Raw genomic sequence first — 23,978 nt, 5'->3', positions numbered from 1 at the left:
GCCAGCAAAGATTTTAATTTTTGATAGCAAATTTATAATTTCATTGGCAGAAGTTCCACCTGCAAGCAAATTATACTAGTTTGCTAGGAGAGCTTCTCACAATGAATTTTGAATTTTCCTAGCAAATTTTTCATTGGCTAAAGTTCATTTACTTTTGGTTTAATTTGTTCAAGCCAAATCATAATCTCCCACTTGAGCTTATTATAGGTGTATTTCTCAGTAGTTTCTTCTACCATTTGTAGAGTAAAAGACAAAATTTTGATTTTTTTAAAGATTATTTGTGTAGTTTTTGGCATTGGATCATGAAGTATGTTTTTAGAAAAGTAATGTATATTGGAGGAAAATTGAACCAATAAGGTTCTTCTATAATTTTACTAAATAACGGTACTTAGGTAATTTCAAAAGAATTTAAAATATTACAATTGGACCATATGAAATTTTTTTTAGCCCTAAGTATATAAATTTGTAAAAAAAATGTAATGATAAGGTTATTGACCATAAAATTTTGATAAATTCAAACTTTAAGACACCTAGTAGCAAATTATAGGTCATTCATTAGTAGGAACCCATATGTTAACTCAATTACCTATTGGGGAAATAAGATTCCATTAATTGATTGAATTGTTTGATAAAATTTTAATTGGGTAATTCAATTAATTGCTAGAGACTCTGTAGTAAAATTATGTGTAATTGACTACTAAAACTCCATCCCTTAACCTAATTACCAATCAAAATATGAATTGATAAATGGATTGTCTTCAACTAATTAATGAATTGTTTGATAAGAGGCCCATAAGTAATACAATTAAAAATAAAATAGATGAATAAGACCCCATGATTTTGCTCAATTGACTAATGAACATGAATGGATAGATGCATTACCTTCAATTAAGTGAACATACATATATCAATCCAATACCTGATTGAATTAACCATTTTGACATCTAGTGGTTAAAAATATTGATTGACCAGTAAGATCTTATTAGTAAACTGAACTAACAGTTAGAAATTAAGTATTATTGTTAGGTCCTACGAGGGCGAATACATTTTGTTAGTTTTACCACTAATTTGATCAATAGGAATGGTATACTTAACCAATTGAAAATTATTTCTTTTACTTAATTTCATTTGCCTTTGGATAATTTCAATGTCCAAGATTGATTTCAAAGCAAAGGATCACACACAATAAAAAAAAAGTACTAAAACACACAAGATTTAGAGCGGTTCACATTCCTCTCCTCGGATTACTAATCCACTCTAAGGAGTTGATTCACTATGTTCGGAGGGGTCGTATAGAATATACCTCAAATTGTCACTAGGGCGAATTATAATACTATCCTATAGTGACTTCACTCAATTGGCCACAACAACAAATTTAGAACACTTATTCTCACATAGATTTACGGTTGCTAGACTCTCCAACTAAAACCCACCAAGGAATTTTAAGTAGTAAAATAGGTTACATAAACCTAGACCCATAAAGAGATTTCGACAGGTCACTTGGCTACATAAATCTAGATGTATAAAGGGATTTTAGCAACAAACCATAAAGGATTTTCGGTAGCTCACTAGGCTACACGAGCCTATATCTACAAAGGGATTTTCAACAACAAAGTAGATTATACAAATCTAAACCAACACAGGGATTTTCAAAAGCTCATCCTTAGCTACATTGATTTTCTCAGTAAATTAAGATGATGAAAATTCTTGCCTATGCAATGCTTGGTCAAATTCTTGCAAGGGTTATTTGCTTACACTAATCCCCACCAAAATGTCTCTCAATAGGCTTATTTCAGAAAAACAAACCATGCCTCTCAAGCTATGCACATTTAATTGATTTCAAAGTCCAAGCATAATTTGCAAACCCATCTAAAATTTTGTTAAGTATAAACTCAAATTTCAAATAGCCCCCAAATAGAGATTCGTTTGGAAAAATTACAAGAGTTTATGCCAAATAAATACTTAATTAAAGAGTCATTTCACCCAAATGTTTTACCAACATTAGTCTGAACCAACCAAAAAGCTCAATTATTGAATCAGGGCTTAGTAATTTGAGGTTATAGATGAAGGATTAATTAATCCAAAAAACGAAGATCATAAACTACATGACATTATCCACTTCGATCATCTTCATCATCCCACACATGGATGAATTTCTCGTCTTTAAACGTACTGAAAATGCATATATAGAGCGAGAGCTCTTCTTTAATTGGCGGTGAGCCCGTGAGTGGAGAGATTCGTTTCACAGATGACACTTCCAAAAACGGCACTTCGGGTAGCCTCAGTTTGTGCTGTAGTCGAAGACTGCTGGTTGGGTTGAAGCTTCAGTAATCTGTAGAGAAGAGCTCCAGCAAGAGCTCCAATAGTTGGAGCTGTGAGGTATAACCATAAGCTCTCGAACCTCCAAGAAACAATTGCAGGCCCCAACGACCTCACGGGATTCAGTGATCCTCCTGAGATTGGCCTGGCATCGTAATTATACAAGAAATTAACACAAGATCCTTCGCTAAAACTTGAGCATCGGTTCAGTTCTCACCCTGTAATCAAAACTGCAAGTGCAATGGCTGCTGCGATCGCGAACCCCGCTAATTGTCCAATCTGCAACGGAACAGTTCCATGTTTGTCTTTTGTCAACAAATTAGAGAAGAGGGGAGCAAACAATTGAATACTACAAAGCAGAAGTGAGGTTTACAGCTTCAGCATTGTCAGACATTGATGCTCCCAAGAACATTATGAGGGAAGTGGCGATGAGTTCTGAAAAGAAAGCCATCTTAAGACCACGAAGGGGTCGAGTGTTGGCGAAATCTGCTTCCATGTCATAGACCATCATCCCCACGTATGTGGCAACTGCCGACCCCGCAGTCTGCGCCGATACATAGAGAGGAACCTACGAATTCATCCTTTTGAGTACTATTTTTTATCCTTTTGTTCGGAAGTGTCGGGAGAAGAACAAATATACCTTGGACCAGGGGAATTCGCCGATGGCTGCATATGCTACCGTGATGGAGGGGTTGACGTGCGCACCGGAGATGGGTCCGACGGCGAAGATCACCACCAGTATCGCAAAGCCACCAGCGCACGCATACTCCAATAAGCCGACAGCACCTTCCGCTATCTTTGTGCTTGCTATTATTCCGCAAACAGGAAACATCATGAAGAATGTCCCCAGAAACTCTGCTCCCACCTGCCAGTCATCATCATCTCGTTAGAATTTCTATCCTTTCTCCTCATCCAGTGTGTCACTATGAAAACAATTCTCCAGAAACACAAACTGGTTTCTGGCTATAATATCAGTTATTTTATGAAGGGCTTCTTTGTAATCGTACCACGCGCATGGAATCGAGTGCCGCCGGGGAAATGCTCCAGAGCTTCCGATTCTTAAGTAGTGACTGATGCCCGTCTCTGAGGTCGGCGTTAGGGCCCATTTCTCGATCCTCTCCGGTGCTACAACTGCTGCTTCTCGAATTGTTGAGATCCATGACGACTTGGACACCTTTACCGCGATGGTGGAACGAAAGATTCCGGGTTCGCATTTGGGCATGTTAATGTAGAGCAGGAGGAGGAGTTAACCGCAGGTAGAGTTTATTTTGTTTAGTGAGAAGCAAAACAAAAAGAAGAAGAAATCGTTCACGACCTTCCAGCTTACAATAGGAAATTCTGGGAGCAGGTGAGGGAGAACCGGAGGATCATGCTTTTCATGTTTAGCCCCAAAATGAAGGTCCATTCATGCGTTTCTGGCGTTCATCCCGGTCGTACCAGTTTCCTTCCAAAAATAATCTGCTCAAAGAGGTTTTAGAATCAAGGCAGAAAACCGACGGAAAACTCATTTTTTTCACTTCGTCTACAAATGTAAATTCTACACTGCCCATCTATAAACGACAATGTGAAGCAAGGTTGCGAATGCAATAAAGTTGTTTCCGCTATCATCGACCTATTCGTCTGATTGCTTGAAAGTTTATATCAGTGTTATAAAAATTGGACTAAACTGGCCACACGACCTGGGTTTCGTTCTTTGTTTGGATTGTGGGTATGTAAAACTAGCCCGGAGAAATGATAAATTCAGACTGATTATGCCGGGTTGCCATTTTAACCGGTGAACTAGGTGCCCGGCTTGGAAACTAGGTCGCTCTGCTTGGGGAGGGACATTTCAACATAGCAGCGAGAGCCCTCACCACCACTAGAAAGGGGAGGAGCGGCATCCCCCTCTGACCCCCCTTTAAATCAGTCAATATACGATGGCAGAGGGATGGGGAAGGGGGGATCAATCAAGTCGGTTCATCAATAGCCCGAACTCAGCTCGATTTCATTCGAATAAACCCAATTTGAATAGAATTCGAGATCGGGTTTACTCGTGTAAGTAAACAAACTAAACCCGAAAGAGGCTCGGTTCATGAGCTCACGACCCTACTCATTTACATAAACCAAGGGTCAGGAGTCAGGAGTCGGGAGTCGGCAGTTAGGACGCGGGAGCGAAGGCAGATGTTGAGGGAGGCGCAAGTGTGCCACCGGAGGTTGCGCATTGTGTGCACTGACGAATGTCCGGCGAACGCAAATCAGTTTTTTTAGGAGCTATGTGGGCCAAATTTGCACACCGGTGACGACAAGTCGATGGACCCAGCTTCCCGGCATGAACAATCCTCAACTGAGACAATCGCTGCATTGCTTGAGCGCCAATTGTGATGTCAACGGTCACAGATTTCCTTGTGCATTGTCCATCATACGTTCTTGGCTCTGCAACAGGCGTTGATTACGATGGTGGCCAGTGTCTAGGTGGTGGCCAGTGTCTAGGTGGTGACGAAGGTCAACGCATGGCATTGCTCTCTACGCGTGGAGGTTGAAGGCCACCTCCAATATGCAGAAACAAAACAAAAAATTAAATGAGTCATATGAACGGAAGTGGTCTTTAAAATGATGAGTTGGTTTAGACTGAGTTGGATGCGACTTGCCTGTTCAAAACCACACAACTAAGTCGTTCGAGCGAAGGCCCGACCGACTCGGTAATCCTAAAGAAAAACATAGAAAAAAAAAGTTGTTGAGGGAGGGATTTAAACCCACGACCTCAACTTAAATTTTTGGAAAATAATCTCTAAGCCATCTTACCTTAAGTGTTATCATTGGATGCATTTAATAGATATTTGAATAACTAGAAAATCTGTATATTTTTATGCCATTTCTCATTTAATTCATATGAATTAAATAATTTTACATGCATATATAAATGTATAAATGCATATCTATGAAAAAATTTCTCTTATGAAAATTTTTATTTAGGTTTTAACGCATACTTAATTTTCTATGCATATTTTTGGTTGACCTAAATATGAGGAATTGATAATTGGCATCAATTTTAGTCACTTATTTTGGTGTCATTTTTTAAAATTTGAATAATTGATTAATAAGTATAATATTTTTAATTATGAAAATGTCTAGTGACATTAAGCTTAGTCACATAAAGTTAATGACATAAAAATGAGTTTAATAATGGAGATATAATAATTTAACCCCATAGGGTAAATGTTATATTTAAGAAATTAACCAAGATGAGAAAGAAATATTTCAAAAAAAAATAATTATAGTTGCCCACAAACCGAGAAAATTCCTTTACAGACAAATTTTGATCCCATCATAAAGTGATAAAAATTGCTTATGTGTTAAAATCTAAGCCCACAAGAAATATTATAATGACATTTGATTTATTTGTTTAAATTTATTTACATAGGTAAATATTCAATATTTGGCTTCATTTCATGTTTTAGTACGCATGTTGTTTATTTTGGTGTTGTTCAAACTTTATTTTTTCCAAATTTTGATTCTTCCTATATTATTCCTCTTAATGGAGACAATTACTGATTGGAAGGAGAAAATTCTCTTGTCATTGAGGTGCATGGACCTTGACTTGGCACTTCGAGTAGATGAACCTCCAAGGCCCACAAAATTCAGTACCCAAATTGAGCCATGTATTTTATGTAAAGTTTTAAATGTAGGTTGGAGCTCGAACTCTGCTTGAGCTCAAGCTTGAACTTGGTTTGAGCTCGAACTTGATTCCAATTTTAGGCTTGAGGCTGGGCTCGACTCGAGCTCGAGTTCGAAGTATTTAAATCAAACCCAGCTCAAACATATGCAGGTTCGAGCTCAGCTCAATACGATGCCACCCCTACCCCTCCCTATTTTGAAATTTACTAAACTAGCTATTTTTTTAAAATATTTATGAAAATAACCAACTCCCAAACTTAATTTAAAAAATACCCTATTTTGACCTGTCAACAGTCCACATGGAAAGTCCAATGTGTCACGTCAACATTGAACATCCACATGGCACTACATCATTCCCCATGTCACCATCCCGAAGATGAATGTGCCACATCATGTGACACATCATCAATTACTGCATCAGTGCCACATGGTTGTTGTCAACATGCCAAATTAGTGACTTACCACATCAACATAATTTTTTCTACTTTTTTTAATATTGAGTTAAGTTCTTTTGTAATTTAAAAAATATTTTTAAATATTAATTTTAGGTTTTAAAATCTTATTTGTTGGCATATATTGAATTAACTTCTATATATTATAATAAAAATATAAATTTTGTATATTAATTAATTAAGAATCTTGGCATAATTAATTTGTGAGAGGGAGGATGATAACAACAATAACCTTTCTGATGTTGAGCATAACCAATAAAGACACACTTGAGAGCTCGAGGTTCCAATTATTTCTCAATGGCTACACACCCAAAAACTCTAGGTGGCAGATTTGGCATAGCCAGTGAACTTATAGTTTCATGAAAAACACTCAAGGGAGTCTTAAATTGTAACGCACTCGAGGGTATTCGGTTGATAAGATAAGCTGTAGTTGTGATGGCTTCACCCTAATAACTACCCGACATATGATCTTCAAATAAGGAAGCACGAACAACCTCAAGAAGGTTGCGATTCTTTCGATTTGCAACCCCATTTTGCTGAGGGGTGTATGGACAAGTAGTTTGATGACTAATACCATGATCATCTAGATATTCTTTCAACCTTGATTAACAAATTTTCCACCATTGTCACTGCATAGAGTTTGTATTGTAAAATGGTACTGAGTGGCTATCATTTTGCGTAAAGTTTGTATTATAAAATGGTACTGGTCTGGTCCGCTTTCTGAATAAGACTTTATCATTTTTTTTAGTTTCGGTCCGGTCTGGTCCAAGAAATTGTCCAATTTGGCAACCCACTAGAAAAATAAAATGCGGGACCTAAGTTAACGGAAGCAATTTTTTTTTCCTTTACCTTCATCTTCTTCGTCGAGACGTCGACGACAATGGCGTTTTGCTGGAAGGCCGAGATGTTGCTTGGCTGCAATCGTCTGCGGAGTCCAGAAGGTTCGCCGGAGTAGGGACGACGATTCGTCTTCGTCCAGATGCATTGGTGCGGCTTTTCGTCGTCGGCGGAGTCCAGAAGGTCCGCTGGAGTAGGGACGACGATTCATCTTTGTCCAGACACACTGGTGCGGTTTTTCGTCGTCGGCGATGTTTGGGTTGATGTTTGATGGAAGATTGAGTGGTGGTTCGACTGCGGCGACCAACGGAACTTCCGAACAATGATTGAGATTACGGGACAGAGCTTTCGCTCTGTTCTTCGGTGACTGAAATTTCGGGATAGAGCTTTCGCTCTGTTCTTTGGCAACGAGAGACTATGGGATAGAACTTTCACACTATTCTTTGGCGACGAGAAGGAGAAGGAGAAGGATTCTCTTGCTCTGATACCAACTAAAGAATACAACTTCAATTTCTTTCATATTTTCTCATTCACATCGTCGGCTTAAATAGCCGTTTTACAAACTATATATGGAGAGTTGAGTGATTAATGAAAATCACGTAATTACAAAGATTATAGAATATGTACTGAGAAGGTAAAATTATATTTCTTCGTAAGGGAAGAAATCTCAAAAAGGCCAATTTTTTATATACTTTAAAACTAGCACCAAAGATAATTTTTTTTATAGTAAAATTACAAATCTAACCATTTATCCTTAATTGTAATTGTAATATGTCTTCCATTTATCGAACCTTTATTTTGTCGCTCGTTTCACTTGAATGGATAAAAGTATGTTCAATATGTGATTTGTTATCCTTTTACTTGTGGATAAATAGGTTAACGAGTAAGTAAATAGATAATTTAAAATAAAAAAATATGATAATAAATAGCTAAAATAATTAAATAAAAAAACATAACATAATATTCATACAAGAATGGCAAAACATTATAAAACAATAAAATTAATAAAATATTTTTTAATAAATTTTTTTAAATAAAAAATAATTAAATAATTAAGTAAATTTGTGACCCTTATCCTTTAGAAAAGGAACATTATAGAATGTTATTCTCGAAATTAATGTCTCCTCAATTAGGCCTAAAAGTCTCCCATAAGACTAAAAATCTTGGTAATACTCCAATATACGAAGTCGTGTCCATTGGAGGTAAGGGTGACAACCTGTCTTCATTATCTGGTTTGTTTGCTCCTTGTTTCTTGTCCACCGTTTACGAGTCCGGTGGTAAGTCTTACAATTGCTAATGGCCGACCAGTTAGGGAAGCCACAATTAATGAGGTCATGTGGCACCAATCAACGTGTATTGAGCGAAGCGCGATACTCTCCCATCCAGCAGATACCAATCACATCCACCTGACTTTAAGATAAGGCCACATTGTCTGGGTTGACTGGCTTTAACACACTCCTCGATCATGAACAAACTCGATAGCTTTACTCAACTCTTCTTTTGTTTATTTTTTCTCTATATATTTGAACGATTTACTCTGCTGGTCTCTCGTCCCATCCTCCAATTCCCCTGTGATTCGCCATTAGGAAGATGATGACTGACGATCACAAGCTCTTCAGATCTGCGCTCTGCACTTTCTTTTTCCTGCTCTCTTCTTCCGTTTCAGAAGCTGCTGTTCCACATCCGAGAGCTCTTGTAGCACCCATCAACAAAGATGATCGTACTGCTTTGTATACAATCCCGCTGAATAAGCAGCAGCAGCAGCAGCAGTTTGTGTTGGACATAACAGGCAATCTCTTGTGGTCGGAGTGTCACCAGCGCCACCCTTTAATCCCCTGCCGCTCCCACTACTGTACGTTTGCTAATACCTTCCGCAGTCCCCTTTGTCAGGCAACCGGCTCCATCAACAAACATCCCTGCACTTGCTCCGCCGCACCTCTCAACAGTGTGACACAGACCTGCGCCGTCGCGGACTTAACCTACAGAACCGATCTCCTTCTTTCCGCCACAGATGGGCGGGTCCCCACAAGACCCACCTCCGTTCCCCGCTTCGTCTCCGCGTGTGCTCCAAAGTCTCTGTTCAAATCTCTCCCTGCAGGTGTTGCCGGCATGGCCGGGCTGGGCCGTTCTCGAGTTGCACTGCCTTCGCAGCTTGCCAATGATCTTTCGATCCAAAGACAATTTGCGATCTGCTTGCCAGGCACCAGTTCTTCGGCGGGTGTGGCCTTCTTTGGAGACGGTCCTTACTTCCTGCTACCGGCATCAGGACTCGACGTCACCAACCTTCTTTCCTTCACGCCTCTGATAAAGAATCCCGTGAATCCCGGCTACTACATCGATGTAAAGGCCGTCGCCGTCAACGGAGAACTGGTCCGTTTCCTGGCCCGCATGCTCATGTTCGACGCCGAAGGCGGTGGTGGTGTGAAGCTCAGCACGGTGGCACCTTACACTACACTGAAGAGCCACGTTTACAGAGCGGTTCTGAAGGCGTTCGCCAAGGCCACCCATGGAATCCCTCGTGCCGCCAAAGTGACGCCATTCGATCTTTGTTTGAACACCAGCAAGCTCGGGTCGACACGGGTGGGTTTGCCAGTCCCTCAGGTCGATCTGATCCTGCCCAACGGGCAGAACTGGACGATTTTCGGAGCCAACTCCATGAAACAAGTATCGGAAGATGTGGCGTGCTTGGCGGTCGTCAACGGAGGAGAGAAAGCTCAGCAAGCGGCGGTGATCGGATCTTACCAATTAGAGAATAATTTCTTGTTGTTTGACCTAGCCAAATCAAGGCTAGGTTTTAGTTCTACCTTATTTTTCTTCAGAACCACCTGTTCCAATTTTAATTTTACAAGCTGATCAATGCCTCTGATGTAGATCAATCTATCTGATTTGCGTGATCGAATGTCTCGAGCATCGTGAGAACTCTTTTTATTAATATGATTTGCACAACCTCTCCATCTTGGCGCCACCTCAACCTTTTCCTTTAAATTAAAAAATTCCCTTCTTTTCCTCTTTCCTCTTCTTATCGTTCCTCGTCTTTGTTATACTCCCTTGAGAAAGGTTGCAACATATTGTTCATCATATGCAACATCCTCTCCCATCAATAAATTTACACACTCTTTCCTTGTTTAGTAATTGGATTTTTCTTCAATCATGAGACGTTTATAAACTTGTCAATATGGGAGAACATTGTTTTTGTAGTGCTTCAAAAAATGCTTATTTGATTTCTTATTAGTTAGATGTGTGCTTCCAACTTTTGTGAGCAAGATCTCATCTTTTACAAGACACCCTTATTTTTAACTCATGGTATTTGAGTCTTATTCACTGTATTCAACCTAGAGTTATGAGGCCTGAAACCAGGTTCCTTTGGCACCATTGGTGTTTGAGGCTGGAAGAGCATTTGGGAGTTTCCAACTCAAAATATGGTATTCAAATTTCAATGGCGATGAACAGTTAGAATGAGATCACAAATTATGTTTGGCATTCAATTAAAAAATATTTCTCCAACTTAAGTACAACTTTTAACTTCAACCTGATATGCCCTTCTATGATGCATATTTTATTAAGACATGGTGATACGATATATTAGCATAACAAACGAGATCATGTTATGACTGGTCTGCTCAATCTACTCAACAGCCAAAGTTTAACTTGCATTTCATGTCTAAATTTGGCATTTCTCTAACCTTGTTGGATGAACTATAATATAAAAGTTGAATGTTTGGAGGGTCTATCCTCTCCAGGTGGGAAATGAATTTTAACAGAATCTATTAAATTAAGCTATTTTGCATATTATTTTTTGCATATGCTCCTACTCTGCAATTTTGGATATTACAGAATAAAAGGAATGGTTTGAATATTACAATCCTCACTAGCCACATATCATTACTATCTACACATAAAACTATCAGTGCTGGATTCCCCTTTGATGTTGCTCACTATTACAAAATTCTTGAGGGTGGAAGATGCTAGGTAGGGATGGCATCGACCCGAGCCGAGCCCGAACCTGTCTATGTTCGAGCCAAGTTTGATTTAAATATTTCAAACCCGAGTTCGAGCCGCGCCCAATTTCAAGCCTAAAATTGTTATCGAGCTCGAGCCCAAAAATTTTAACTGAGTTCCAGTTGAGCTCGAGCTTCAGCATATATTTAAAACTTGTCAAAAAATATATATCAAATAAATTGTATATAAAATTTGGCATACATTTTACATAAATTTGGATAGGACCTCTACATAAAATTGGGCATGACCTCTACTTAAAATTTGGCATAATCTATGTATATAATACCTGTATAAAATCCGGCAAACTGATGTGAAGGGCTTACATGCCATTCAATGGCATGGAAGATAACATGTCATCCTATATGGAGGATGACGTGGCTTACCAATGATGTGACCGATGACATGGCATTAGACTATTCAGGTGTTGATGTGGCATGGTGACATGGTACCACGTAAGCGGTCAAAGTTTATATGTCACCTTGACTGTATATACTTGACCCGTCAAATTGGATATTTGTTCAAATAAGTTCAAAAGTTTGTTATTTTATTTTACAAAAAATTGGATAATGTACTATAATTCCTTTTTAAATAGATAAATGATGTTTATGATTTTCTCGTGGTCACTGATTTATGCTTGATGATCTTGGGATTTCATTGCAGAGATTTCTTCTAGCACGATCGGCTATTGCTTCTAAAGTGGATTTATATATATGTAATTGTAGTCACGACAAAGAATCTATTTTGTGAAATGCGATTGTTTTGCTAATTTGTGTAATTATATAAACCAGTCTCCATTTTTAACTCTTTTCGTGTGATCCCAAGGCAATGCGGGGCTTCTTTTTGTTCACCAGCTTAACACCACCTCGTCTATGGAGGTTTTGCCACCGACCCAATTTTTTGCTCTTCCTTGTTCGTAGATATTCGCCTATTTTCTTCAAGCTTTTCTGGTTATTCAAAGCCATGTCCCGGCGTTTCCTCGACCCTCGCATTACATGTCTGAAAAATGTTTACATGAGAGAGTAAAGATACCCGTGCTCCAGACGACATTCTGGATTTCCCAATGTCCTCGTTTCCCGATCGCAGTCGTGCTCCTCTGCGGACATCTTCCCTTGGTCATGTTTCCTATGGAGGACTTTTTGGATGTATTTTCGAAAGGATTTATGGCTGCAGTCATCAGGTGGCGTCGCATCGCTGTCTGAGTCATCGTCGATTCCACTACTGCCACAACCATGATGGTGGTGATGATGGTGGTTGTGGAAGATGACAAACGGTTTGTTCTTCAGCCTCTTTAATCACCATGGCCTCTCGGTCTTTCTTGATTCCCGAATCGTGGCTCGTTAAATTAACGAGTCGGCTCACAAGTCGGCAAGCCAAACATGGCTTTGGTCAAGCTCGGTTCGTTAATTTAAATGAGCCAATTTTGGATCTTGAGCTCGATAGATAACGAATCAAACCGAGCCGAACTCGAGCCGCTTGCGAGCCTGCTCGGTTCGAAACCACCCCTAATGCCAGGCCATGGAATAGCCACTGACACTTCTTGACAGTGGAAATGTTCATATGACATAGTTATGTTGGTCCCTTTTCCTCTACTTGTCCGAAAATCGCTGTCATATCTCCATACATAGACATGAGAATCTTCACTTGCAAAAACCACGAAGTTTTAGATCAGCAAAGATTTGGTAAGCCTCTTTTTTCTATCATCAGATGATGACATTGTCTCAATCAATGTCACCACCACCAGAGTTTGACAGACACAAGATGGCTGTAATGTGAATTTGAATTAATTGATTTTGAAAGTGAAAAGAAGTTGGATTCACTTCTCTTGACTGAAAACTACAAAGTGACTCATTGAAAGAACTCTTTGAATGAATATTGTTGCATTAGTTGGTCCATCTATCTCATGCTTGTTTCAACAAAATTTTTTTTTTTGTTTCCTTCACCACAAAGTTATACTCCCTTGAGAAAGGTTGCAACATATTGTTCATCATATGCAACATCCTCTCCCATCAATAAATTTGCACACTCTTTCCTTGTTTAGTAATTGGATTTTTCTTCAATCATGAGACATTATAAACTTGTCAATGTGGGAGAACATTGTTTTGTAGTGCTTCAAAAAATGCTTATTTTGATTTCTTATTAGTTAGATGTGTGCTTCCAACTTTTGTGAGCAAGATCTCATCTTTTACAAGACACCCTTATTTGTAACTCATGGTATTTGCGTCTTATTCACTGTATTCAACCTAGAACTATGAGGCCTGAAACCGGGTTCCTTAGGCACCATTGGTGTTTGAGGCTGGATGAGCATTTGGGAGTTTCCAACTCAAAATATGGTATTCAAATTTCAATGACGATGACAGTTAGAATGAGATCACAAATTATGTTTGGCATTCAATTAAAAAATCTTTCTCCAACTTAAGTAAAACTTTGACTTCAACCTGATATGCCCTTCTATGATGCATATTTAATTAAGACAAAGTGATTCGATATATTAGCATAACAAACGAGATCATGTTATGACTGGTCTGCTCAAGCTACTCAACAACCAAAGTTTAACGTGCATTTCATGTCTAAATTTGGCATTTCTCTAACCTTGTTGGATGAACTATAATATAAAAGTTGAATGTTTGGAGGGTCTATCCTCTCCCAGTGGGAAATGAATTTTAAAAGAATCTATTAAATTAATCTATTTTGCTTATTATTTTTTGTATATGCTCCTACTCTACAATTTTGGATATTACAGAATAAAAGGAATGGTTTGAATATTACAATCCTCACTAGCCACATATCATTACTATCTACACATAAAACTATCAGTGCTGGATTCCCCTTTGATGTTGCTCACTATTATAAAATTCTTGAGGGAGGAAGATGGCAGGTAGGGGTGGGATCGTGCCGAGCCGAGCCGAGCCTAAACCTCTCTATGTTTGAGCCGAGTTTGATTTAAATATTTCAAACTTGAGTTCGAGTCGCGCCCAGTCTCGAGCCTAAAATTGTTATCGAACTTGAGCCCAAAAATTTTAATTGAGTTCGAGCTGAGCTCGAGCTTCAGCATACATTTAAAACTTGTCAAAAAATATATATCAAATAAATTATATATAAAATTTTGCATACATTTTGCATAAATTTGGATAGGACCTCTACATAAAATTGGGCATGACCTCTACTTAAAATTTGGCATAATCTATGTATATAATACCTGTATAAAATCCGGCAAACTGATGTGAAGGGATTACATGCCATTCAATGACATGGAAGATAACATGTCATTCTATATGGAGGATGACGTGGCATACCAATGATGTGACCGAAGACATGGCATTAGACTATTCAGGTGTTGATGTGGCATGGTGACATGGTACCACGTAAGTGGTCAAAGAGTCTATGTCACCTTGACTGTATATACTTGACCCGTCAATATTGGATATTTGTTCAAATAAGTTCAAAAGTTAGTTATTTTATTTTACAAAAAATTGGATAATGTACTATAATTCCCTTTTAAATAGATAAATGATGTTTACGATTTTCTCGTGGTCACTGATTTATGCTTGGATGATGTTGGGATTTCATTGCAGAGATTTCTTCCAGCACGATCGGCTATTGCTTCTAAAGTGGATTTATATATAAGTAATTGTGGTCACGACAAAGAATCTATTTTGTGAAATGCGAGTGTTTTGCTGATTTGTGCAATTATATAAATCAGTTTCCATTTTTAACTCTTTTCGTGCGATCCCAAGGCAATGTGGGGCTTCTTTCTGCTCACCGGCTTAACACCACCTCGTCTATGGAGGTTTTGCCACCGACCCAATTTTTTGCTCTTCCTTGTTCGTAGATTGTCGCCTATTTTCTTCAAGCTTTTCTGGTTATTCAAAGTCATGTCCCGACGTTTCCTCGACCCTCGCATTACATGTCTGAGAAACGTTTACATGAGAGAGTAAAGATACCCGTGCTTCGGACGACATTCTGGATTCCCCAATGTCCTCGTTTCCCGATCGCAGTCGTGCTCCTTTGCGGACATCTCCCCTTGGTCATGTGTCCTATGGAGGACTTTCTGGATGTATCTCCAAAAGGATTTATGGCTGCAGTCATCAGGTGGCTTTGCATCGTTGTCCGAGTCATCGTCGATTCCACTACTACCACGACCATGATGGTGGTGATGATGGTGGTTGTGGAAGATGATAGAAAGTTTGTTCTTCAACCTCTTTAATCACCATGGCCTCTCGGTCTTTCTTGATTCCCGAATCGTGGCTCGTTAAATTAACGAGTCGGCTCACAAGCCGGCGAGCCAAACATGGCACTGGTTAAGCTCGGTTCATTAATTTAAATGAGCCAATTTTGGATCTCGGGCTGGATAGATAACGAATCAAATCGAGCCGAACTCGAGCCGCTCGCGAGCTTGCTCGGTTCGAAACCACCCCTAATGCCAGGCCATGGAATAGCCACTGACACATCTTGACAGTGGAAATGTTCATATGACATAGTTATGTTGATCCCTTTTCCTCTACTTGGCCGAAAATCGCTGTCATATCCCCATACATAGACATGAGAATCTTCACTTGCAAAAACCACGAAGTTTTAGATCAGCAAAGATTTGGTAAGCCTCTTTTTTCTATCATCAGATGATGACATTGTCTCAATCAATGTCACCACCACCAGAGTTTGACAGACACAAGATGGCTGTAATGTGAATTTGAATTAATTGATTTTGAAAGTGAAAAGAAGTTGGATTCACTTCTCTTGACTGAAAACTACAAAGTGACTCATTGAAAGAACTCTTTGAATGAATATTGTTGCATTAGTTGGTCCATCTATCTCATGCTTGTTTCAACAAATTTTTTTTTTTTTTTGTTTCCTTCACCACAAAGTTATACTCCCTTGAGAAAGGTTGCAACATATTGTTCATCATATGAAACATCCTCTCCCATCAATAAATTTGCACACTCTTTCCTTGTTTAGTAATTGGATTTTTCTTCAATCATGAGACATTTATAAACTTGTCAATATGGGAGAACATTGTTTTGTAGTGCTTCAAAAAATGCTTATTTTGATTTCTTATTAGTTAGATGTGTGCTTCCAACTTTTGTGAGCAAGATCTCATCTTTTACAAGACACCCTTATTTTTTAACTCATGGTATTTGCGTCTTATTCACTGTATTCAACCTATAACTATGAGGCCTGAAACCGGGTTCCTTAGGCACCATTGGTGTTTGAGGCAGGAAGAGCATTTGGGAGTTTCCAACTCAAAATATGGTATTCAAATTTCAATGACGATGAACAGTTAGAATGAGATCACAAATTATGTTTGGCATTCAATTAAAAATCTTTCTCCAACTTAAGTAAAACTTTGACTTCAAACTGATATGCCCTTCTATGATGCATATTTAATTAAGACAAAGTGATTCAATATATTAGCATAACAAACGAGATCATGTTATGACAGGTCTGCTCAAGCTACTCAACAACCAAAGTTTAACGTTCATTTCATGTCTAAATTTGGCATTTCTCTAACCTTGTTGGATGAACTATAATATAAAAGTTGAATGTTTGGAGGGTCTATCCTCACCCAGTGGGAAATGAATTTTAAAAGAATCTATTAAATTAAGCTATTTTGGTTATTATTTTTTGCATATGCTTCTACTCTACAATTTTGGATATTACAGAATAAAATGAATGGTTTGAATATTACAATCCTCACTAGCCACATATCATTACTATCTACACATAAACTATCAGTGCTGGATTCCCCTTTGATGTTGCTCACTATTATAAAATTCTTGAGGGTGGAAGATGCCAGGTAAGGGCGTCATTGAGCCGAGCCGAGCCCAAACCTGCCTATGTTCGAGCCAAGTTTGATTTAAATATTTAGAACTGGAGCTCGAGCCGCACCTAGTCTCGAGCCTAAAATTGTTGTCGAGCTCGAGCCCAAAAATTTAATCGAGTTCTAGTTGAGCTCGAGCTTCAACATACATTTAAAACTTTTCAAAAAATATATATCAAATAAATTATATATAAAATTATGCATACATTTTACATAAATTTGGACATGACCTCTACATAAAATTGGGCATGACCTCTACTTAAAATTTGGCATAATCTATGTATATAATACCTGAATAAAAATTGGCAAACTGATGTGAAGGGCTTACATGCCATTCAATGACATGGAAGATAACATGTCATCCTATATGGAGGATGACGTGGCTTACCGATGATGTGATCGATGGCATGGCATTAGACTATTCAGGTGCTGATGTGGCATGGTGACATGGTACCACTGACATGGTGACATGGTACCACTGACATGGTGACATGGTACCACGTAAGCGGTCAAAGTTTATATGTCACCTTGACTGTATATACTTGACCCGTCAAAATTGGATATTTGTTCAAATAAGTTCAAAAGTTAGTTATTTTATTTTACAAAAAAATGGATAATGTACTATAATTCCCTTTTAAATAGATAAATGATGTTTATGATTTTCTCGTGGTCACTGATTTATGCTTGGATGATGTTGGGATTTCATTGCAGAGATTTCTTTCAGCACAATCGGCTATTGCTTCTAATGTGGATTTATATATATGTAATTGCAGTCGCCACAAAGAATCAATTTTGTGAAATGTGAGTGTTTTGATGATTTGTGTAATTATATAAACCAGTCTCCATTTTTAACTCTTTTCGTGCGATCCCAAGGCAATGCGGGGCTTCTTTCTATTCACCAGCTTAACACCACCTCATCTATGGAGGTTTTGCCACCGACTTAGTTTTTTGCTCTTCCATGTTCGTAGATTCTCGCCTATTTTCTTCAAGCTTTTCTGGTTATTCAAAGCCATGTCCCGGGGTTTCCTCGAGCCATGCATTACATGTCTGAGAAACGTTTCCATGAGAGAGTAAAGATACCCGTGCTCCGGACGACATTCTGGATTCCCCAATGTCCTCGCTTCCCGATAGTCATCGTGCTCCTCTGTGGACATCTTCCCTTGGTCATGTTTCCTATGGAGGGCTTTCTGGATGTATCTCCAAAAGGATTTGTGGTTGCGGTCATCAGGTGGAGTCGCATTGCTGTCCGAGTCATCGTCGATTCCACTAATGCGACGACCTCTTTTATCACCCTGACCTCTCAATCTTTCTGGATTCCTGAATAGTGGCTCGTTAAATTAATGAGCTGGCTCGCTAGCCGGCGAGCCGAACCTGGCTCTGGTCGAGCTCAACTCGTTAATTTAAATGAGCTGATTTTGGATCTCGAGCTCGATAGATAACGAATCAAACTGTGCCGAACTCGAGCCGCTCGCGAGCTTGCTCGGTTCGAAACCACCCCTAATGCTAGGCCATGGAATAGCCACTGACACATCTTGACAGTGGAAATGTTCATATGGCATAGTTATGTTGGTCCCTTTTCCTCTACTTGGCCGAAAATCGCTGTCATATCTCCATACATAGACATGAGAATCTTCACTTGCAAATACCACGAAGTTTTAGATCAGCAAAGATTTGGTAAGCCTCTTTTTTCTATCATCAGATGATGACATTGTCTCAATCAAAAGATGGTCAAGCTACACATACACGGACTAAGCTATATTCTTACTCACAACTATGTATACCCAGGTAGGTTGATTATCCAAAACGTACAAATACATGGTATTATTCACTTTTGTAGCCAAGAAAATATTCAAGAAATGGGGAGCACAAAAGATGAAGTTTTTGCATAAAGATAAAAGTTTTAGCCAATAAAGGTTGATGATTTAAAATCCTTTTCATTGCAAGTTGAAGTTATAAACTCTAATTTGAGGGGGAGTGTTGAAGAGCAGATATATAAGAAACTCACATGACTCTCACAACAAGAAGTCTTACAGAGCTAGAATTATTATAGAAGGAGCTCTCATAGATGAGTCGCAGTTAAAAGTGTTTTAGTTAAGTTAGTCTTCTATTTATGTGCAATTATTCAATCGTTCGAGGACTTATTTTTTAGTGTTTAATTTTGGATGTAACTGGGATAATGATAATTTAATTGTAATTGGATTCTACTTATTTCCTCTATTATAAATAGAGGCTCATGTACTCAAATTATAACAAGTTAGTAAAGTTTTACTCTTTTCCAAAAATTCAACATTATTTCTAAACCCATAATTTTCTATGGCCATCAAGTATAACATTTCTTTAGCTAATGCTATGTTACTTGTCACAACAAGCATATATTTGTAGAAACCATTTCGTTTGAGAAAAAGTGGCACCCAAAGGAGATCAAAGTTCAACATATTTCTACTCATGAGTGGAATGCTAATTTTCTCACTAATCTATTGCCTAAAGCTTGTGTTGAGACACTTTTCACCACTTTGCTATGCATGACCGATAAGCTTGAGGGGGCATGATACTAACCCACCAGAGGTCACCAAACTCACCTGCCTTGTCATCATTGTCCTTATCAACAACAATGCAAGCAAAATCGTTCACATCATCCACTGAGAAGTCTTCTAGCCAACTGACGTAATAAAATCAATTAAATTCAAATTCATTGTTGACGTCTATACCAAAACATCTCCACCACAAATCGCAGCGTCATGGTCTGGTTGTTGGTATCATAATCGAAAGCTTTACTCATGCGTTTGACTTTTAAAGAAAGCTTCCCTCTTCCATGTGCTTTGAATCGACTGAATTATGATTATGGCGGTGGGCGCTGAGTCAATATTGAGTCAGACAGAAAAGAATGGATAAGTTCAGGAGGAGATAAGGTTCTGTGAATTTCATGAATTGCAGCTTTATTCAAAAGCCGAGGCCGAATTCTCAAAACCTGTTCTCTTTCTAAATTTCAATCCAACCGACGATTCGCCGCGTGAGACACCACTTTTCTTCTCTTACTTATCAACGGAAACGTATCAATGCCTCACCGAGAACTATTATACAGTTCAAAGCTAAGCTGATATGTTACTTTGAAAGACGTAAATCGTAATTACAAAACAGAGATTTCCGTAACAGACCTATTTGATGTAAATTTGAAGCTAGCGCAAGTAGTTTGCGTGAATCCGAGTCTGGATGTAGCAAGATCGAACTGTAATAGATTATCCTCCAATTGTTGACCCCCAACAACGATGGAAGTCATCGGATTCCAACCTGCATCCACGAAGGCCAGACACATCACATCTTTCTCTGCAAATATCATCGAATTCGCTCCCAGAATTCTCCAATAAACTAGCTCGCTCTGTAGGACAAGATCGATTGTGGGGACGATTGGTCCCGTGCTTGTAGTGGCAACGTTCTTGGTACTGAAGCAGGCACCGAATGGTGGTACGGGTGCCACTCGAGCTATTCCCATCTCCGCGGCTGAATTTACGAACTCGTTTACAATGCTGTTGTAAATACTCGTCTCCAGAGCGGTATATGGAGTGACAGTGCTAATTTTTGTTCCCCCTACGCCGTTGTTGTCGATTAAGAGCAATGATGAATTGAGGGGAATTCGTTTCTGGTTGATCTTAATCGATTTCAGGCCGATGAAGTACTCGTCGGATGGCTTGGAATCTCCGGTAGTGCTCGCTGGATTGAGGATTAGAGGAGTATATGTAAGTGACTTGGAGATATCCTCGACGGGGAGAAGCACATACGGTCCATCGCCGAAGAAGATGACACCATTGGATGTTTCGGATGAAGAGAGACAGAGGGCGAATTTCCTGTTGAATCTAAACTCCGCCGATAGTTGAGACGGCAGAGCTATCCGCGAACGTCCAAGGCCGGCTATTCCCTTGGCACCTCCGGCGAGGCCTCGTAAAAGGCTCGTCGATCCACAAGCAAAGAGGAAACCTGGGAATTTGACGGTATACTCGGGGTTGAATCCGTCCGTCGCGTGAAGGGCAATGACATCTTCGGCTAACTCTCCACGGCCGACTGTGCCAGTGACGGGATTCTCAGGGAAGAGCAAGCAGGCGTCGCTGTTGCAACCGGGCCTAGGACCACCAACACATCCCCTGCAACGGGTGGCCTTAGCAAGCGAGCATTGGGCGGAGAGACAGCGAGCAGGTCGGTAAGTGGACGAGTCATACTTTGCGTCACAGTCGAGCCACAGAGACGAGCCACTGAGGTCGACGACGAGTTCAGTAGACATGGGCGGTGTCCCCTGGTAAACATAGGTGATATATTGGCGAGCCGCGGGGAATTTTTTTACGGGAAGCACGAGCAGTGGTGGTCTGGCCCGAGCGATGGAGAAGACCAGAAAGAAAAGGGCGAGATAGATGAGCTTCAGGGAAGCAGCCATGGACGGAGAAGAGCAGATTTCGAGTGTGAAAGCTGAAACAGACTGCTCTTTCTCCTTTTATAATCAGCTTATTCGCATATGCTGCGAGCAGTCTCCGCGAAACGGTGAGTGGAAATGGCATATCCAGTTAATAGATCGACTCGAATACGGATAGGCCGCTGTTCTTATCTTTCTCTTGATTTTACGCTTTTGCCCTTCGTCGGGTTTGAAAATGACTAAACTGGTCTTCTGATCTACTTTTATTTTATATTATTTTATTTTAAAAGCTGGTCGGTCTTAATTTTGAAGTGCGTGGTCATGTGGTCCTAATTTTTAATTCTAAAGTTAGTGGTTCTAATTTTTAATTTTAAACCTGGTATCCTAATTTAATTTCAGTAATCATCTACTTTTAACATTTGGGCAAGGATTAGCTCCCTTCCACACATGGAATGAGATTAACGAGTTAAACATGAAGGGTTTGTTTGGAACCTACAAAAAGGATTTTATGTTGTTTGGTAACAGAGAATTATTGAGAGAAAAAAAAAATAAATAAAATTAATTTCTCTAACTTAATAATTATTTCTCACAAAATAATGGAATATGGGGAGAAAAGAAAAGAAATAGAAACTTAAGAGAAATTTTAATTATAAAATTTTTAAAATATTACTAATTTTCTTTTCTTTTTCTTTTTTCATGTGAATCCAAACAAAAGAAACTATATTTCTATTCTATTTTTTCTCTCATTTTCCATGGCATCCAAACAAAAGAGAAAAGAAGTCTATTTTCTTTTATTTTCTTTTCTCTCCACTTTCTTTTCCCTTTTGTTCTCCCTTATCTTCTCCCCTTCCTCTTGATTAGGTACACATATAGGATAAAAGTCACATGAAGACCTTTTCTTCTTCACATATGAATAGGATATCTCACCTCCTTTCTTTTAGGTGGAGTATTCCTATGATATCGTTTGTCATTGAAGTATCATCGTCCTTTGGTTACATGGTACTTCCCTATGACCCCACGTATGTGTCACCCAAGTGCAACCTTCCTTGTTTGGGTGAAACTTGCTTATGATTCTATGTGACGTTGATGTGTCAATTCATTTGCTTATGTAACATTTAGGTGATGCTTAGGTGGCCTTCTCCTTTGATTTGATCTTGGTCATGGCCTTGTTACAATTTGCTTTATCTTTATTGTTGATTGGGTTTTGATTTCAGTTATTGATCCTGATTTTGAGCATTGATAGATTGTTTGATTTAAACCTCAATGATTTTACCATCAAAATCTTTGACTTTGACTATTGATCAATTCGTCCCCAGGTTCCTTCAACCTTGATCATTGATCAATGTTAATGATTAAGATCCCAATTCTGATGATTATTTCATGTCTACATATGCCCCCTTCAAGACTTCATTTGTCTAGTAGAAGGACATGATGTGAAGCACTTTATTTATTTATTTTGTTACCCATGATCCTATTGACCATAGGTTGACTCTCACATTGCTTTTGATGATAACAAAACTTAATTGAGCTAATCACTTGCAAACCTAATATTTTAGATACTTAACCTTCAAGAGCATCTCAAGGTCTAAAACATCGATGCCAAAATGAAGACCTCAAGCACAATATAAAGAACATATCTTGAAAAAGCAACCATAAGGAAGAAGTCAGTGAAAATTCGTCCAAATTGAGGGGAGTGTAGGACGAGATCTCAAAGGGGAATTAAGGTAAATACATTCCCCACATGAAAGAGATGGCAAAGGGTGTAAATTAGTGTTCTTCTCATGAGGATGACACAAGTGTGTAAATAGAGAAGATGTTGTATGTCTACTTATGTCTTTTCCTTTTGAGAGCAATGTAGTTATTGTAAACTTCCTTCATCAACTATAAATAGAGACTCAAGGCAAGATGTAAATCATTTAGTCTCTCCTCTTTTGTCTCAAATTCATCCTTACTCTCTCTCTCTCTCTCTCTCTTCCCATCTCCTTAGCCATCACTCTCTCATCTTTCACCTCTCTTCCTTCTTCCTCTCCTTTTCTTCTTCTCTTCTTCTCGCTTCCCTCTCACCCTCTTAGTCGAATACCTTATCATGGGATCCTAAATCTAACATAGAACAACAAGTCAAAGCTCTATCACAAAAACCTACATCAATGAGGAAAGTTGGGAAAAACAAGAAAAAACAAAATCGGAAGTTTGTTCCCATTGCTCACGTTTGATGCCACTATTGCAATAAAGTGAGAAACAATGCCCACATTTTCCAAATAAAAAATACAAATGGCATCAAACAATGTTAGGTTCCCAAAACAACCAAAAGGGTTGTGGTAACCCACAAAACATCGGGCAAATAAGTTTGGATGCCAAAATCACCTAGTGTTTCAATTGCTATACCAAAGGGACCCAACTTAAAAATGGATCTTTAAGGGTTAAATTTCTTGTGATGTAGGTTGGTTTTTGAGCTAAAGCACTGAAAAATGTATGGATTTTGGATAGCGGGTGCTCGAGGCAC

At 38.9% G+C, this 23,978-nt stretch overlaps 3 protein-coding genes across 3 annotated transcripts; 1 reads left to right on the top strand and 2 right to left on the bottom strand.

Annotated features, from left to right (window-relative positions):
* Positions 1-2,205: 2,205 nt before the first annotated feature.
* LOC137954828 (probable aquaporin NIP7-1) lies at positions 2,206-3,479 on the bottom strand. The gene is made up of 5 exons (XM_068801732.1): positions 3,327-3,479; positions 2,960-3,184; positions 2,693-2,887; positions 2,537-2,598; positions 2,206-2,464 (listed from the first exon to the last, which is right to left on the bottom strand). The coding sequence occupies exons 1-5, from the start codon at positions 3,477-3,479 to the stop codon at positions 2,206-2,208; spliced, it is 894 nt and encodes a 297-aa protein (XP_068657833.1).
* A 5,373-nt stretch (positions 3,480-8,852) lies between these two features.
* On the top strand, positions 8,853-10,115 carry LOC137954827 (chitinase CLP-like). The gene has a single exon (XM_068801731.1). The coding sequence runs from the start codon at positions 8,853-8,855 to the stop codon at positions 10,113-10,115; it is 1,263 nt and encodes a 420-aa protein (XP_068657832.1).
* A 9,892-nt stretch (positions 10,116-20,007) lies between these two features.
* LOC137957092 (probable aspartic proteinase GIP2) lies at positions 20,008-21,499 on the bottom strand. Its single transcript, XM_068804801.1, has one exon. The coding sequence runs from the start codon at positions 21,497-21,499 to the stop codon at positions 20,204-20,206; it is 1,296 nt and encodes a 431-aa protein (XP_068660902.1). The 3' UTR covers positions 20,008-20,203.
* Between the last annotated feature and the right edge of the window lie 2,479 nt (positions 21,500-23,978).

Source organism: Aristolochia californica, unplaced genomic scaffold (assembly GCF_029961685.1).
Source record: "Aristolochia californica isolate CCGP_79_NKW_82.1479 unplaced genomic scaffold, dmAriCali1.0.hap1 SCAF_2, whole genome shotgun sequence".
In the NCBI taxonomy this organism is placed as follows: Eukaryota; Viridiplantae; Streptophyta; class Magnoliopsida; order Piperales; family Aristolochiaceae; genus Aristolochia; species Aristolochia californica.
Note: the sequence above shows the minus strand (reverse complement) of the source record. Positions and strands in the feature narration are given on the sequence as shown.